This window comes from Camelus dromedarius, chromosome 14 (genome assembly GCF_036321535.1).
Source record: "Camelus dromedarius isolate mCamDro1 chromosome 14, mCamDro1.pat, whole genome shotgun sequence".
NCBI lineage: Eukaryota > Metazoa > Chordata > Mammalia > Artiodactyla > Camelidae > Camelus > Camelus dromedarius.
In genome coordinates this window covers 29,633,792-29,650,722 of record NC_087449.1, presented here as the reverse complement: position 1 = coordinate 29,650,722, position 16,931 = coordinate 29,633,792, and the positions used below count along the sequence as shown (strand labels likewise).

The following is a 16,931-nucleotide window of genomic DNA, read 5'->3' as shown; positions in this document are numbered from 1 at the left end:
TGGCTCTCATCTCCTCCTAGCGGGTCCATCCTGTCTGTAGACCATTTCAGTAACGTGATGTTGCGTAGAGTGATATCAGCTCTGGACCAAAAGGATGGTTCCTAATCCTGGCTCTGCCACAGGCTAGGTGACCTGGGAGACGTCACTCTGCTCTCTGACCCTCAGTTTCCTCTTCTGGTTGTCCTGAGTATCCAAGGAGTTGCCTACAAACTCCTTGAAGGTGGGGACCGTGCTATGGTCACTATTCCATCTCCATGTGCCTGGCACAGACTAGGGGCTCCATACGTAATCACTTTTTGAATAAACGAATGGAATTACTCTGAACACTATATATTAAGGACCATCCAGACAAAAGGTGCTTTTAGTGCAGTGACATATTAACAGTGTGGAGAGGCAGGTTAAGAGCTGGGTGACATAGGACTAGAGACATTTTAAAATAACAATACTTGACATATCTTGGGTAACTCAAAATGTTTTTCGAATGAGCGAACTTGGCAGAACGTGCCCGCGGCAGGCTGCGATCTCACAGGTGCTGGAAGCTTTTTAAGGTACAGAGAACACCAGGTTTAGAGTCAGAGGCTCTGGTCTTGGGCCCAACCCTTAAGTCCAAAGGACTTGAATCTCTTACATTTAAGATGATCGTCATTGCAACTGTTCATCTCATCTCCCCGAGTTACTGGAAGGGTCAAAAGTAAACGATGGCTAAAAATGCTTTGTACCATGGAGCTCTGGGTTGTTCTTTATAAACTGACAATTTTTTTCTGAGGCATGCAAATAGAAAGATTATTATTAATCCACTTTGGAAAAATGAGACTACTGATCCTCAGGGAGAGGTGACATTCACTCAGGAGTCTTTCCCTTCCTTGTGCTGGAGTTATAAATAGCACAGTCAAGCGAGGCTGCAGCTTTCCGCTGGGCTCTGATGTGATGAGGTGAGAAGTCACTCCCTACTTCACTTAATACATCGTCATAAGACATCTCGAGCCGCATCTGGTATTGATGACGTTAAGAAGTAAGAGGAAGTTGCACTCGCACAGAACCTACTCCGTACCAGGCGCTCTCCTTGTCGCCTTCTGTCTTCGTATCACTCCGAGAAGCTGAGAACACAGTCTCCCTATTTTCCAGCCCAGGAAACTGGCATACAGAAGTTACTTCCTTCACCCAAGGTCACAAAACAGTTACAAAATCAGGCCCCAGTTCCTCTGACCTCATTCCTCAGAAAACAGAGGATAAATAGAATAAAATCCAAGACTCCCTTGACCAAGCTGACGTATAAGAAACACTGCAATCTACTCTGGAGGGGTAGTGGTGGAACACTTGAAGGTCCTTTAAAAAAAAAAAAAATGAGGCCCCTAATAGCAGCTCCTTAAAAGCTCGGACTTATCTTTAAACCCAAGAGCTTATCTCTTGTTAAGCAAATTGAGGCCCAGTGGACTAGCAATGCAAGACAGGAGACAGACCAGAGGCCTTCGCAATAGAAGGCGATAAAACATTCATTCCCTTAGATGGTACCTTCCTGTTAACGGTGGACCAACCAGGGAAGATCCTGGACATCAGAACTATTAAAACTAGCACGGTTTTCAGATAGTGACTTGAAACCTACACAGAATCTACTTGCAAAACTCAGCAGCCAGGATATTCTGAGCTGAAAAGAGCCTCAGATTTCTTTATTTACAGACATGAGAGAGAGACCTGGCTGTGAGTGGGGGCTCTACCTCTTGCAAGCTCTGGGATCCTGGCCAGGACATCTTATCTCTGCGAGACTCACTTTCTCATCTGGGAAGTGGGGATCATGGTTCAAGCCCCTGGGGGTTGCTGCGGGACACAGTAAGATACAGCACGTAAACCCCCAGTCACAGAGCTGGCCCACAACCAGTGTTCAGTAAATGTTAGCAAACCCAGCCCGCAACACACACACCATTGCTCAGAGTCCTGTTGCTCGGTCAGGCAAGCCAGCATGCCCTCTAACAGTCCTATGATGAGGCGCTTCAGTTGCAAAGAGCAGAAAAGGGACTTGCCTGAGAGACTCTTCTGTCTTTTCTGCTCATTTTACAGGTGTGTAAACTGAGGCCCAGACAAGGAAAGGAAATGCCAAGGTGGCTTAGTGGCTGTGGACTCAGTGTGTGATCCGGGATGAAGCCTTTTCTTTCCAGTCTCCGTGTGGTCTCGTTTCATTCTCAGGCCAACGTGTGAGTGAGGGAGGAATGATTCCCTATCTTATCACTGGGGAAACTGGGTCTCAGAGAGGGCAAGGGCTGTGCCCGCTAGTCCTCAGCCAAAGGGAGTTGGTGACAGAGCCAGAACCAGAACCAGAACCCAGTTCTCTGCCTGCCCAAACTGGTCCCTCCCAGCACACGAGGCTGGCCCTCCACAGACCCACCACAGGGCACCACAGGAGCCCTGCCAACTCCAGCAAAGTCTGACATCAGGAACCTCTTATTATATTGAAAAGCCTAATTTTATTTTAAAAGATGCTCTCTCTTCCTAGAATGACTGCTTAATGGTTCCTCTGGCCTCCTATTCAGAAAGGCAAGGTTGTACTTTAAAATCTGATGCTGAGGACAGATTTGCAACTTTACCATTTAAGGATAGAAACTTTGTAAGCCATGATTTTAAACAAAGCCTCCAAGCCCAACCTCATACTTGAATGCAACCACGACGGATCCAGCAGAGAAAAATAGTTAGGTTATTATTCCACAAGGCTGCTTAAACCGAGCTGTTGGTAGAGTGAACATGATACTTGAGTCATTTCGAATTCCATGCATTGGATGGAAACTGAAAATCTGTTTTACTTTTATTACACAAGTAACGCATGCCCAAGGCAGAATAACAGACCACACAACTAAGTAAATTAAGAAGATGAAAATCACTTATTTAAATACATTAACATTTTTCCTGCTTCCATAATGTTTATATTTCAAATTAGGACTAAAATTCTAATTAGTGAAAAAGTGAAGGTCGTCATATTTGTTTGATGTGTTGCCGCACTATGATCACTTAGACTCTTTGATGGAGAAGCAGCGTGGGTCCTGCAGTCACACACCTGCCTGGGTTTCACATCTCAGCTCTCAACAGCTGTACAGCCCTGAGGAAGCTACTCAACTTCTCTGAGCCTCAGTTTCCCCTTGTAAAAGTGGGATTAAAACACCTCCTCTATAGTGTATTTAGGAAAATTAATGAGTTCAAAAGTGTGTTCAGGGTTCCTCACATAGGCAGACATTTAAGAATATTAATTTACTTTCCCTTCAGAAGGAATAAAAACCTTTAGCTAGACTTTCTTTCATGCAGTTGACATGCCCAGTGTTGTTTCCAAATAGCATTTTTGAATCTGTCCTTCATTTTTCAGTAGTGCAGTTGGCCTTTTGAAGGAATTCGACAAGCACCTGCTTTTGAGACATGAAGGACCCTATGATATTATGGGTAACAACCCTCCAGTGGCTTGAGTAAAATGGAATGTGTGATTTCCGAGTCAGTTGAAAATAATTAAGGTCCATTAAAAATTAAAACACTGTACCCGTTGGCCACTAAACACTTCAACAATAAGGCGTCAAAACTCCTGGTAGATGGCAGGGAGCAAGGCGCCAATTCACGTGAAGGGATTTAACAAGCCCGGAATGACCAAGAGAGCCCCGTGAAGTGTGTGAGGGAGGGGAGGGCTCGTGGCTTCTCAGCCCCTTCAGTGAATTCACTGATGCTCACGCAAAGGTATGAGAGGGAAGCAGTTTTATACCTGATAAATGTTTTCTTCTGTTTCGGGATCACGGATTGGCTCGTGTCCAGCCTCAAACACAATGTACTATTACAGGAGCGGCCAGAGAGGCAAAGTCAGAGGGGAAAAAAGAAAGAGGGGGAAAAAAAGCATTTGGAATTCAGGATACACATCACAGTGAGCATTAAAGAAACAGGCACAAGAGAAAACACCTTCAAGAGACAAGTGAATGACTGACACTCCGAGCAGCCCCGCACATGCCTGCCTCTTCCAAGGAAAACTGCGGTGGTCTGACGGGCAGTCCCTCAGCAATGACTGCATGGGCCCCTACAGATCTTTCTGGAGATGTCGCTCCTTCATCTAGTGGCATTTACCCCAGTAATGTCTACACGCGCTGGCACTGCTGAGTGGGAATGATGTCCCTGGAAATGCCTGGAATCCCAACTTTGTAAACCCTGGGTTATAGCAGCCTCTCTCCTCGGCTCCCTCAGGTCTAGGGGTCCCAAGCCGATTCTGACATGCGCAGAAGCCTCAAACTCACTCATCCCATAAATATCACCCTACTTTACAGCCTCAGTTTAAATACTCAGGTCAGTTTTTCCATATACACGTTTCAGACTCTAAAGGACTGAGCTGTTTCAAAAAGGGCAACGTTCTTCCCTCTCCAAGCCCGTGAGCTGGGCTCGTATTACAGACAAGTTCATGCCCTCGGCATTCTAAAGCAAGGCGTGCTGTCAGGCGCACCCTCGACTTCTGTTTATCGTCTATGCTAGATACTTCTTTTCCTTGAAGTGATTCATATTATATTACCTTTTTTATCCATACTTTTTCACTTTTCTATAAGTGGGAGCCGCTTTCTGTTTGGAAATACACATTTGTATAGAATGCACATGTGACACACACATACAAGAACCCATGTGTGCCCCGGGGAGACTAAGTTTCAGGTTATCTTTCACATCCCACAGGTTGACTGGCAGCTTTCTCTCCCGGGGAACAAGCACAGAGGGGAGGGGCCTCCCCACTCCTTCCTATTCTGCATCTGTGTAAACAGAGCATGTACTTGAACCCAAGGGAAGCCATCTCTCTACCCACAATTAGGCTGCAACCTTGAAGAGGGTGCAGAGTAAGCTACGGGCCAGCGCATCTCAGGGATTTCTCCCCCAACCCCTAACAGCGCCTGTGGCATGAGCCAGGGAATCAGGGGCATCCTGGCCCGCCGGGCACCAGACAGACTTCTCCTCACAGCCCTTCTTACAGCTCACAAGCCGTCCTTTGGGTTCATGTTCAGATGTCACCAAAATGACAGTCGCCATCTCTGGTTCTGAACTCACTGAAGCCACCACGTTATTCATAGTCTCTCTAATGAACTAAGAATATTCAAGAGACTCTCGAAAACATTCAGCTCTGGGATCTAACTTCTACAGATTGCAGAGAGGGCTGAGGCAGGGGCAAGAACGGAGAAGCCTATTTCCAAATCCCCTGCTACTGATGCCAGCCAAACTTCTGCTAGGTTTTTTTTTTTTTTTTTTTTAATGTAAATTTGCTCCTGGAGGCGTTGGCAGCCCTCACCCTCAGAAATAACCGTGGTCCCTCTCCAGGCTCTGCAGCCAGTGGAGTCTTCAGGTCCCTGACAGAATGTCTGTACCGCAGGCCAGGGTTCCTGACCCTCAAACCCCGACTAGTTTCAGAAGTTACCTGGTATACAGGGTCTTCAATATCCTCTTCCAGAATTGTCTACAGCAGAGCGAGGGAAGGGAGGGTGAAAGCAGAGGATATAAAGGGAGAGATGTCAGACTGGATTCAGACATTACAGGACAGTGAAGAAACCAGCTCTCGGGAGCACAGGCTGGCAGGTCATTAAGGCAGAAAACAGGCAGAAAACAATGAAAACCCTGGCAAGCTGACCCACCCCCATCATTAACAGTAGCAAACGCAATAGTGTTTCTCCCATTCTCCTCCCCTGAAATCTTCCCCCGGATTCAAGGCTTCACTTTTTCTAATATGTCTAGAATCTCGGAGAGTAAGGGATCATCTCTAATGGCTTGCTTCCGGTGCCTATAATTTACACGGGACCCTTTCATCTTTGTTTATTCCTGGTTGGCAGCAGGAGGAGAAGGCCTGACTGTGTTTTCACATCTGTTTATTTTAAGCCCCCGTCATCCCCCGGACCGGGATAAATTCACAGGTATACCTGATACACGGCTTGTTCGCACTGCTTATCCTTTTGTGCCTTTTTTTCCAATTCTTCTCTTTGCTTCAATTCATAGATAAGTTGAAAGAGATCTCTCAAGTCCAGAATAACAGGTTCAGCCTGGAGTAAAAGGTGGTAAAGTGCATTAATAAGGGGCTGCAGCGACCGATTTTTTGTTTTTTTTGCCAGCTATAACCCACAGCCCTTCCTTTTTCCATTAAACTGAAAGCATTCTGTCTTTAATTAATTCTACCTTGTTTATATTGGTTTAGCAAATTGCATCTAGGCTAAAGTTCATTTCTTCCACTAATTATATTTGCAAATTCATAATAATCATAAGCAGAAAAGGCATAGCTTTTATTTATTAGTAATTTTGAATACAATAAAATTAGGGCAGGCCTTATGCAAAACAGCTATTTGTTTTCTCTTATTTTCTTTTTAAATGAGGCTATGAACATAAGGAAACTTATTTGTGTACTGTGCCTCCATCCAGCTTAATCAGAAAGGAAAAAAAATTAGTCATTACGAAATACCCACTAGAAAAACAACACCAGCACAACTGGATGGGCACAAGCATGTTTCTTGGCTCCCAGGCTGTTTATCTTTTCTAGATGGGAACCAGAGCATCAGTGTCACTCAGTCATATGTCAGAGTGGGCCTCCAAAGACCAGCAGTGTGACTGTGCTGTCCCCAAAGGGCACAAGGAAAGGTGTCCTCCTGGGAAGGGGGTACTCACTGCCTGGGCTGTTTTTATGGCCACGAATCTGTGATTCCCTTCCTTCCCACAAACGTATCCGAAGGCCCGGTGATCTGTGATGTCCTTCGCAATGTAGGAAATTTCGTGAACAGCATGATGATGCTGAAGGGCCTATCAGAGACAAAAAGAAGAGATTATTTCAGGGGGCTTTCCCTTCGAGCTATTGATCAATAAGAGATGTGTTTCAGCTCCGTGTGAACCAGTCTGGAGGGCTTTGGGAAAGCTGCTTGGTCCAGATGGAAGGGAAAAGAGCTGTGCCTGCCCCCGAGAAATGGAGGCTGCCTTCCATGGTCTCGATGCTGTGACCAGAGAGATAAACAGGACTGTTCAGATGCTGAATGAGCATCTGTGATGGTGGCTTCCTTCTGCCTGCCAAAGCCGGTCAGCTTCGCTCAGCGCTGGAGGCTCCTGCTACGTCTTTCTTCATGACACAGCCCAGTCTAAGTTCTGGACTGATGTTTGGTACACTTACACATCCAGGGCCTCTGCTTGCCCTGCTGGAAGACGTACACCGCACAACTACAGGGGGCGCCATTCACATCCCAGAGAACCATAGATTCGCACGGTTATAACTATTTTCCCACAGATGGTCACAGAGTGCCTTGAGGGTCCAACGCCCTCTCTGTGTTGTCCAGAGTCGCCATCTGGGCCAGAGCCGCATCTCTGAGGCTCTCCGTGGGCTGCTCCCCTGTCTGCAACGCCTGGTCTTACATCCACTTGCCCAGATCCTACTCCTCTTCTCGCAGAGGCACCTGAAATAACACCACCTCCGGGAAACGCCCTGAACAAGGCTTGCCTTTCCTCCCGCTGCAGCTACGGCTCCTCCCTCTTCTGTGTTTCCCTAGAATCTGTCTCTAGCAACACAGAAGCTCCTGGTGGATTCCTCACACACAGCTCCCCGGGCTCCAGCTCTCACAGGTCTTCCTTCTCTGATCTATTTTGCCTGATTGCCAATCTGTCTTCCTCACCAGACTCTGTCTTCCTCATCTTTGTCACCCTAGCACCTTGCGCCGTGCCTGACCCACAGTTACCAAACAAAGGTAAATTGGGATTGTTGATCAGTAATTCAAAAATCTGTCGAAATTGACTTTCTCACCTTTATTACCCAAGCTTCAATAAATAATGTTTATCATCCTTTTCAGTAATGGTGATCTTTAGGGCCAATTTTCTATACGAAACATACCTAAAGCAATCCTCATTAAACAGTCCTCTGTAAAGGTGTACGTACGTATCTGGGCATTATACGATGTGTTTAAAGTCCTTACGAAGAACATTTTCATTATACTAGGTGTTAAGAAGCTTGAATTCTAGCCACTCTGTGAACACAAAGCACTCACTGTACCTCTTTGGATCCCGTTTATTCCTCTCTCAAAGGAGAAGTTTGGACCAGATCAATGGCTCCTAACCCAAAGCCCTGGATCTACTGGGGTCACTGTAAGTAATAAAGAGGTCCCAGGCAGTTTTCGACATTTCAAAAAGCTACACGGAAATGTACAATTATTCCTAATAAGACTACACCTTTCACTGTGCATGCAAATGAAACCGCCGAGTTTATCTGGAATTGCATCAGGTAACTGTTGTACTCCTGAGCTAATCTTTGAGCAGATTCTCTTTAGTAACTAGAGATGGGTTCAAATAATCCAAATAGGTAAGTGAATGATTATGAATGCATTTTTGGTGAACAAAATTCTCCCCGTTCTGAGTCAGTGGAGGGAGAGAGAAATGTAACCTAAGGGGAATTTGGTTATGAAAACATTGGGAACCACTGGAACAGATTTTCTCTAAGGTCTGAGTCCAACTTCCCAGATCCTTTAGCCATCTGGACCTCACACCATACAGCCAGCCTCTCAGGACAGTGGGCACCTGCCTCTTGTGGTAGGCATCCCCTTAGTTCTGGATGACTGGCTCCGACCTTCCAAAATGTCCATCTCCTAGTCTGCTGCCATCTTTGTAGGCTTCTGAACTTAGGCATCCTTCCTGTAGTAGAGTTTGCTGCTGCACCTTAACCTTCCAGAGACTGGCCATTCACTCACCTCTTTAGTAAAGACTCTCCCTTTGGCGTCACACCTGCCCAGGTTGCCTACTGTTTACTGGACGTCATGCTTGGAGGGTGGTGTCACTGCCCAGCCACCCCAGCCCCTCCAGTGGCCATAGAACGACTGTGTAATTCCAGGGGATTTAGACACAAAGTTGGTGAAGAAGGGAGTGTTTGTTATAAAAATGATCAGAATCTGTTTGTTCCCGTTTTGTTAAGAGGGCATATTTAGCTAGCAGAGAAAAACTGCTCAGAGAGCAGTAGCTTTTTCATAGTGTTAATGATGTAAAATTGATGAGACTTAGATTCACCATGCACGGAGGTATTGATTTAGAAGCTTTTGTGAGCTTGAATGGTAGACAGCAGGGAAAGGGGAAGACAAAGGCATTCTCTTTCTCTCCCTTTCCTGCGAGTATTTCTCTCTCTGCATCATGTAGAGAATGTTATCCACGTCTCCCATTAAATCAGAGTTTGACGACAATCCGTTATTGATTGCCAAGTGGAATATTGCTCTAAAATTAAACTGCGATTAGAAGTCTTCCTGGTGGAATTAGATTGGGAGATGATTGTGCAATGGTAAAACCTCACCTACTATGCAAGACAGCAGATGGAGATGTTTTAATTTATCTGCGAACCCTCATTAAGTGCTTTAAAATCAAAACATTTTTAATGCCTGATGATACCTAATACTGCCTCGTGAAGTGTTGCCATGTGTGCTCATGAAATGCTTTAAAAATATTTGTAACATTATCTTTTCCCACAGCTAATTTTATGACATGATAGCTCTGAAAGTAGCTCATTCATTTGGAAATGAAGAGCCAGTGAGGATATATGCCTCCATTTCCCCCAACCTTAACCATGCCCAGATCCTCAGAAGTACAAACATATTAGAATCCTGCTAACCCCATAATCATATTATCACATTCATCTTGGCAACTCAGAGGACCTTGCAAATACTTGTTCACTGAGTCTCAAAACTGCTTTATGTCTTGAAGCAGGTTTTATCAGCACAATCAAAGACAGTTGGAGCCAGAGGAAACGGAAACATCACAGAGTTCAGCTCTGAGTTTATTAATGAAAGAAAGGGGGGTCAGACTGTATTCTGGCTGGGCCTATACTTCACCCAGGCTCGGCTCTCCCTACTCAGGATGACAAAGCCTTGCAAAGAGGGAACAAGACTGTTTAGAATGCAGATCTCCTTTCCTTGGACTTCTGGCTCCCTAAACCAACAGGAAAACCACAGTCCCCGACAAGCTGAGATGACGAAGGGGAACTGGGTAAGATGGTAGAGTTGAGGCGATTCCAGCAAGATGCTGAGGTCAGAAAGGGTCATAAATCAGCAGGCTTGGGGTAAAGGCCAGCTATAAGGATCTCAAAGAAAAAGGTCAAGATGGTATGATGTGGAAGGGTGCTTTCAGGAACCTGGCCAACTGCGCAATCTGTTGGATCCAATCCAGTTAGACTTTCCTCCTATGGGTAAAGATAACCTGAAGGGCCCACCATCCCTCCTTGGGGTCCATGCTTTCCCACCTCTGTGCCACTGCACATCTGTCTTTCTCCTGAGTGCCCTCCTCACCCCCGTACCTGTGTTTCATCAACTCTACCTAACTACATCATACCCATGCTTGTTCAAGGCCTCCCTCCAGCATCCTGCTCATCTAGAGAAACTCCCTGGCTCCCCCTTTCCCCTTGGGCACAATTCCCATCTCTCAGTCTCACTGGGTAGCATTTTTCCTTCTAGCTGGGATGCTTCACACTTCTTAGCTTTGTTACACATTCAGCCAGTCATCTAGTTATTCACGCCATATGTGCTGACTGAGTGCCTGGTACGTTCCAGGTCTCATGCGAAGGGCTGCATCTACCCAAAAGATTAAAACGTAGTCCCTTCCACAGGGCCCTTGCAATCCCACAGAACAGGCAGGCAAAGAAACTAGCAGCCACAACATAGTAAGACAAGCTTTATATTAAAGTTACACACAGGGTGTTATGTAGGCTCAGAGCAGGAAGGGGAAGGGGCATTAAGGAACACTGGGCAAAAGAGCTGACTATGAACTATAAGTCTTGATGGATAAAGGGGAAGTCCTCAGAAAATCAGGGAGAAAGGGGGTTCTAGGAAGAAAGAACTGGGCATGCAAAGCCTCGCGATCCTGAGAGCAGGACATCTGGAGAACAACTGTGCACGTGTTTTCTCTCCACTTTGGGGATGTTAGCTCCTTGAAAGAAAGATCAAGTCTGGTTCTCCTCAGTCTGATCCCAGCTCCCAATACCTTTCCTTTTGAACAATAAGTGCTAAAGAACATTTGATGAATTACAGTAGGAAGGAAGGAAGGACCAAGCCATCTGAAGACATGCGCTGCACAAAACAACTGCTCCATAAATGCTCAATGATTGACTCATTCAGGTTAATTCATGGCATTTCACACAGGATTCATTCTGTAAACAGAGGGTTCCTTATCTGATCACCATTTTATTCCCCCTTAGCATTTCCATGAGCCATTTACCAATGTTTAAATGAAGTATCAAATTGTTTGCAGGGTTATTGTCTGACAGAATGAATTACAGAGAAGACTTAATTTGTAGTATGGTTCAATACAGCCAATTAAATACAGTATGGATTGGAAAGTCATCTGCTCAGACTTTACCATTAGCTTTTTTTTTTTTTTTTAAAGAATAAATGCTACCCTAGTTAGCCTTCATATTATTACTACGTGTGTATGAGTGTGTGCTTTCCCCAGGCAATAGTATTCACAGGAAAGATACCCACCGGGATTCAAGTGAGTTAACAAAACAACAAAACAAAAGCAGATACACAGACAGACACAGAATAAAAACAGATCCATGAAAAATACAGTACTTCACACTCAGGTAATCACAGTAGTTAAAGCCTCACAAGACAAAGAGAGGTCCAGGCCAATTATAAAGGCCTTTCTCTTTTCTAACATATTTTTGGACACATTTGCTGTGTGGCAGTGCCAACGAAGCTGGGAGGCAACCTCTGTACCAGCCTCCAGGCACCCCATCATCAAATGCTCAACAGAGCAGGTCAGGGTGAATTCTTCCCTCAGTTCCCATCCTGAAATCTTCTAGAAGGTTTTACTCAAGGACAAGACCAAACGCTCCAAGATCCTGGTCTCCAGTTGAGGAGGCAGGGTGAGAATGGAAGAAGGGATACAGACCCTGGACCCAGAGGGAACACAGTTTAAATCCAAGCTGTATCACTGACTGGATGCGCAGTTGCTGGCACATCTCTCTGATGTTCTGAGCGTCCTGTTTTTGTGTAACACAAAGAATAATGTAAAACTCAAAAGGTCATTAGAAATATTAAACTGATTCATATAAGATATTCCAGATAAATGTGAGATTCCATTTTCCCCACCAGAATGAAAAAAAAAGATGCAATATCACAGTCTGATGACCTTCTGAAATACAGTTAAGCCACACCAAATATGAATTAAGATAATGCCCAGTGTTGCCAAAGTGTAGGGAAAGAGCTACTTTCCAGGGCTGTTGGTTCTCTGTGTGTACAGTGGGGCAAAGGGTGTCTCTCTCATGGTCCTGTTAGGAGGACTGATGAGTTAGTCTGGTATATGTAAAGGGCTTGGAGCATGCAAGGCACATACTGTCAGGGCCATGTGGATGTTGCCATTATGGTTATTTTTGTTATTTGTGGGCGTGTGATTTGGTGCAATTTTTCTGGAGGACAGACTGGCTGTATGCGTCAAAGCCTTAAAGATATGCGTGAATTTTGGCCTTGCACTAATTTAAGATGTGGGCAAAGACTTGGGTAAGAGATTTCCCCTGCAGTGTTTTTAAAAGAGTGAAAAATCAGAAATGTCCAAAATGTTGAGCATTAACTGCTCAGTTGAAGTAACTGCATTTTGTTACAAGATGAAACAATATGTAGCAAACTGAAAATCATCTTGGGAACATATGTAATTTTTGCTGTGGAAATATATTCACAACATCCCATTGAGTGAAAAAAGTACATTATAAAATAGCGTTTTTAATATAGTCCTGTTTTTGAAAAAAAAGCATGATTATCCATAAATGTAACTGTATAAAAAAGTCTGGAAGTACATCCAACTAAATCTTAACAGGCGTTCTCTCTTGAGTAGTGAATTTACTAGTGATTTAAATTTTTTTTTACCGAGAAGACAAGGAATGTGTTTTTTGTCGTGTAGTCAGTTTACAGTGTTATGTCAGTTTCTGGTGTACAGCATGTTTCAGTCATATATATATGTCTTCATATTCTTTTTCATTCTAGGTTCCTACAAGATACTGAATATAGTTCCCTGTGCTACACAGAAGAAACTTGTTGTTTATCTATTTTATATATAGTAGTTAGTACCTGCAAATCTCAAACTCCCAATTTATCCCTTCTCACCCCTTTCCCCTCCTGGTAACCACAAGTTTGTTTTCCATGTCTGTGACCCTGTTTCTGTTTTGCAGATAAGTTCATTCGTGTCTCTCTTTTTTAGATGCCTAAAATTTTTGCTCATTTACACTAAGTTAAATAACTATACTCATTTATACTAATTACACAAAATACTAAGCTTCCTGGACTTTTCCATGTGAGACAATTCTTCCATTTGTCATTAGGTATATATGGCTATATATCTATGATATCAGCTCCAGGATGGCACGAAAAGTATCTTTTTTCTTCTCATCTTATGCTGAGCATCAGGTACAGTGCCTGACATACATACAGTAAGGGTTTAGTTTCTATAGATCTCTGTTGTGGAAAAATATACACAACATAAATTTACAAATTTAACCATTATTAACTGTATGGGTCTGTGGCATTAAGAACATTCACATTGCCCTGCAACCATCATCACCATTCATCTCCGGAACTTCTTCACCTTCCCAGAGTGATCATCTGTACACCAACTGCCCATACCTTCTGCCGGCCCCTAGAAACCACATTCTACTTTCTGTCTCTATGAATTTGTTAGTATCTTTTTTTTTTTAATTAAACTATAGTTGATTTACAATGTTATGTTAGTTTCTGGTGCACAGCATAGTGATTCAATTAGATGTATATATATTCTTTTTCATTAGGAGTTATTATGAGATATTGAATATAGTTCCCTGTAGTATATGGTAGGATCTTGTTGCTTATCTATTTTACATTTAGTAGTTTGTATCTGAAAATCCCAAACTCCTAATTTATCCCTCACCCCTCTCTCTCCCTTTTGGTAACCGTAAGTTTGTTTTTGTCTGTGAGTTTGTTTCTGTTTTGTAAATAAGTTTAATTGTTTCTTATTTTAGATTCCACATATAAATGATATCTTATGCAATTGTCTTTGCCTCACTTACTTCACTTAGTATGATAATCTCTAGGTCCACCCATGTTTCTGCAAATGGCATTAAACGAATAATTTGAACGAATGACTCTGTCAGTAAAATCCTGAGTCCAAGTCTCTCCTCAGACTCCGCCCCCCAACCCTACTGGCTCTACTTCTGTTTCCCTGACACTTTACTTTCTCAGCTGTTAAAATAAGGATTCAGTAAATACTCATGTCCTTTTTCGTTCTTGACACTTCCTTTTAAACTTTATAACAAGGCAACAGCTATAAAAGACAGCTTCTTCCCAGTAACTCTCTAAACATATGTTATAAACACAGCTCTGGAAGGAGGTGAGTCAAGTTCTTGCCTAAAAATAGAGGAACTAGTTAACTAGCTGAGAGCATTCTAGACCTATGATTTAGGCTTAAATTTGTCGAACAGGCAAAGTGGAGCCAGGTGTGCTTAATCAATCAATTAGCAATCACCAAAGCGACAAGGAAGCAGATTTCTGCTCAGGAGAAATAAAAACCACCTTACATAGGAAACCAGCTTCTGTGTGAAGCACTTGGTTTCCTCACACTGGGGTTCAATCAGAATTCCACATCCCCTGACCAAGGATGTGCTATAGCACAATCACACTGGGTAGGGAGCTGGACCAGCGGTCCTCTCTCATTCAGGCCACAGTCATGCCTAAAACCCTTTGGTACTAGGATACACTCGGCCCTGGAAATACTGAGATGAGGAAGATGCAGTCTGGGCTCTTGAAAGCCAGTGATACGTGTGTATGGGTAAGTCGGGTGGGAGGAGGGGTCCTCTTTTGCTTAATACTCAAAGTAGTTTGCCTATTGTGTTGTCCCATCCCTATTTCAAAAAGGCATCGAAAGTGTTGCAAGTATCTGGATCTCAGCTGTGGCCATAGGCAAGTCACTTTATCTCACTGAACCTCAGTTTCTTTATCTGTGCAATGGGAATGATCCCTCCATCATAGGGATGTGAAGAAGACAGTTTAACATGTCTCACAAGGTATCCGGGAGACAACAGGCTCTTCATACTTTGGATCTTTCCCAGGACAACAGACTTTATGATACTCAATCTAAGGATTAGATAACACAGCATTCAATTACCAAGCATGGTTCTCCCAGGTCAGGCTCACAGGATAACAGTCTTGGAGTAACCCAAGGGCGGTGAGAAATTCTCCGGGGAAATCAAGTCACCAGGAAGAAGAGCTGAGATAGTTTCAAACTTTACAACATCGTCTAACAACCAGGATCCCACTATCCTGGGAAATTGAACCCTGGAGTTTTCATTTATATGATTAGTGACTTCCTTCTGTTGCTTAAGATTGAGGTGAGTTTCATATTAACCTGCAACCAACAGATTTCTGAACAATACGGTGCTCATCATTATCCCTGTCTGAATAGGAGGAAACAGGCTCAGAAGGAAGTGACTTGCCCAGGGAATATCAGGCTGGTGGGGGATTTTAGTGAACCTCATTGACACGCCAGTCGATGCCTTGTTTATTGTTAGCAGTAATTCGTATCGGAACTGCAACCATGAAATTGCTTTGGGTATATACTAAGATAAAACAAATACATAAACACTGTTACTATAAAGCAAGACTTTCAGTGAAAGAAAAACGAGCTCCACACATAAAAGTTAAGAAACCACCCAATAACTGTACATTTGAATTGGAAATATCAATATGAACTCATGTTTTGAAAACTATATTCCTAGCACTGTTTGCACAAAGGAGCCAGCTGCAATGAAACCCCAGTAGCAATGAGCACACCTAACGTAGATATTTTGTATCTATTTATCTACTGATCTCATTAACCTATCTAGAGAGAGAGAGTCAGAGAACACAAATACAGCAGAAGGTGAAGTTTTTTGTGTGTTTGAATGTTTTTGTGATAATATGCTGGAGAGAAAATTAAATCTCCGCATGCTCCTTTCTCTACCTCCCAGCCCCTCTTCCTCTTTCTGAGAACAGGAGAGAAACCAAGGCACTGAACACATCAATGACTTAATTGAAAGTAGACTGCAGACAAAAAGCCTTCATCAAGTCCACCTCGGGCAACCACGGGTCCAAAACACAGGGGGCCGTTCAGCGTGTTCAGAAGCGCTCAGAGTTGGAGGTGCCCGTTTTCTTTGTTCCTTCTTGCATTCCCAGCGCCAGCAGGAATGGACATCAGCCGGGGAGGGTTCTATTTGCAACATTTTAAAAAGTTCAGGTTGAATAAATATGGGAACAATGTATACTTCTGAAACTCTGCGGAAAAATATCATAAATTTAAAAGATTCTCCAAATCCATGTAAGGATTCAGATTTAATTTATATATATATAAAATACATATTTTTAAAGGGTACTTACGATCCAGAGAATGACTACTATGTGCTAGGCATCGTGCCCAGTACTCTACATACATAATCATCATTTATTTCACTTACCCAACAACCTTACGTATTACTTCCCTTCCTTTTACTGTTGAGGTAAATGAGGCACCGAGAGGTTGAGGAACTCACCCCAGGTCACACTGTTGATAAGGCAGACCCTGTAATGCTGCCAGCTATAGCTGGCTCCAGACCCAGGCAGCCTCTGTGCACTTGAATACAGCTTTCAATGTACTTCGACTGCCTGTACTCTCATTCTCCTAAAATTCAGGTTTTTCTTTCTGTTTCTTTCTGCATGAAAAATCCTAATAACCATTGTAGGTGTTTAGTAATGTAACCAATGATTTCAACATTTCAGCTTATGGTGGTGTAAAATTATTGTAGCAAGCAGGTAAATGAGTGTGAATGAATGGAAATGAAACAGCATGTTTTTGCCACAAGTCACTGCAGAAATGAGCTCATTATATTTAATGGAAAATTACTTTTTGTGTTGTAACCAGTCTGAAATTAACCTCTGCCTTGGTCACAAAGAAGTCTTGCATGCCAGACAAACTTAGAA

At 43.5% G+C, this 16,931-nt stretch overlaps 1 protein-coding gene across 4 annotated transcripts in view; it reads right to left on the bottom strand.

Moving 5' to 3' along the window:
• The window catches only part of DAB1 (DAB adaptor protein 1), a 1,070,346-nt gene that overhangs the window by 57,284 nt on the left and 996,131 nt on the right, over positions 1–16,931 (bottom strand). For all 4 annotated transcript variants that reach the window (XM_064493538.1, XM_064493539.1, XM_064493537.1 and 1 more), the window contains 4 exons: positions 6,637–6,768; positions 5,901–6,020; positions 5,405–5,443; positions 3,731–3,796 (listed from right to left, as the gene is read on the bottom strand). In XM_064493538.1, coding sequence (XP_064349608.1) covers positions 3,731–3,796; positions 5,405–5,443; positions 5,901–6,020; positions 6,637–6,768 — 357 coding nt within the window. The remainder of the gene's footprint in view (positions 1–3,730; positions 3,797–5,404; positions 5,444–5,900; positions 6,021–6,636; positions 6,769–16,931) is intronic.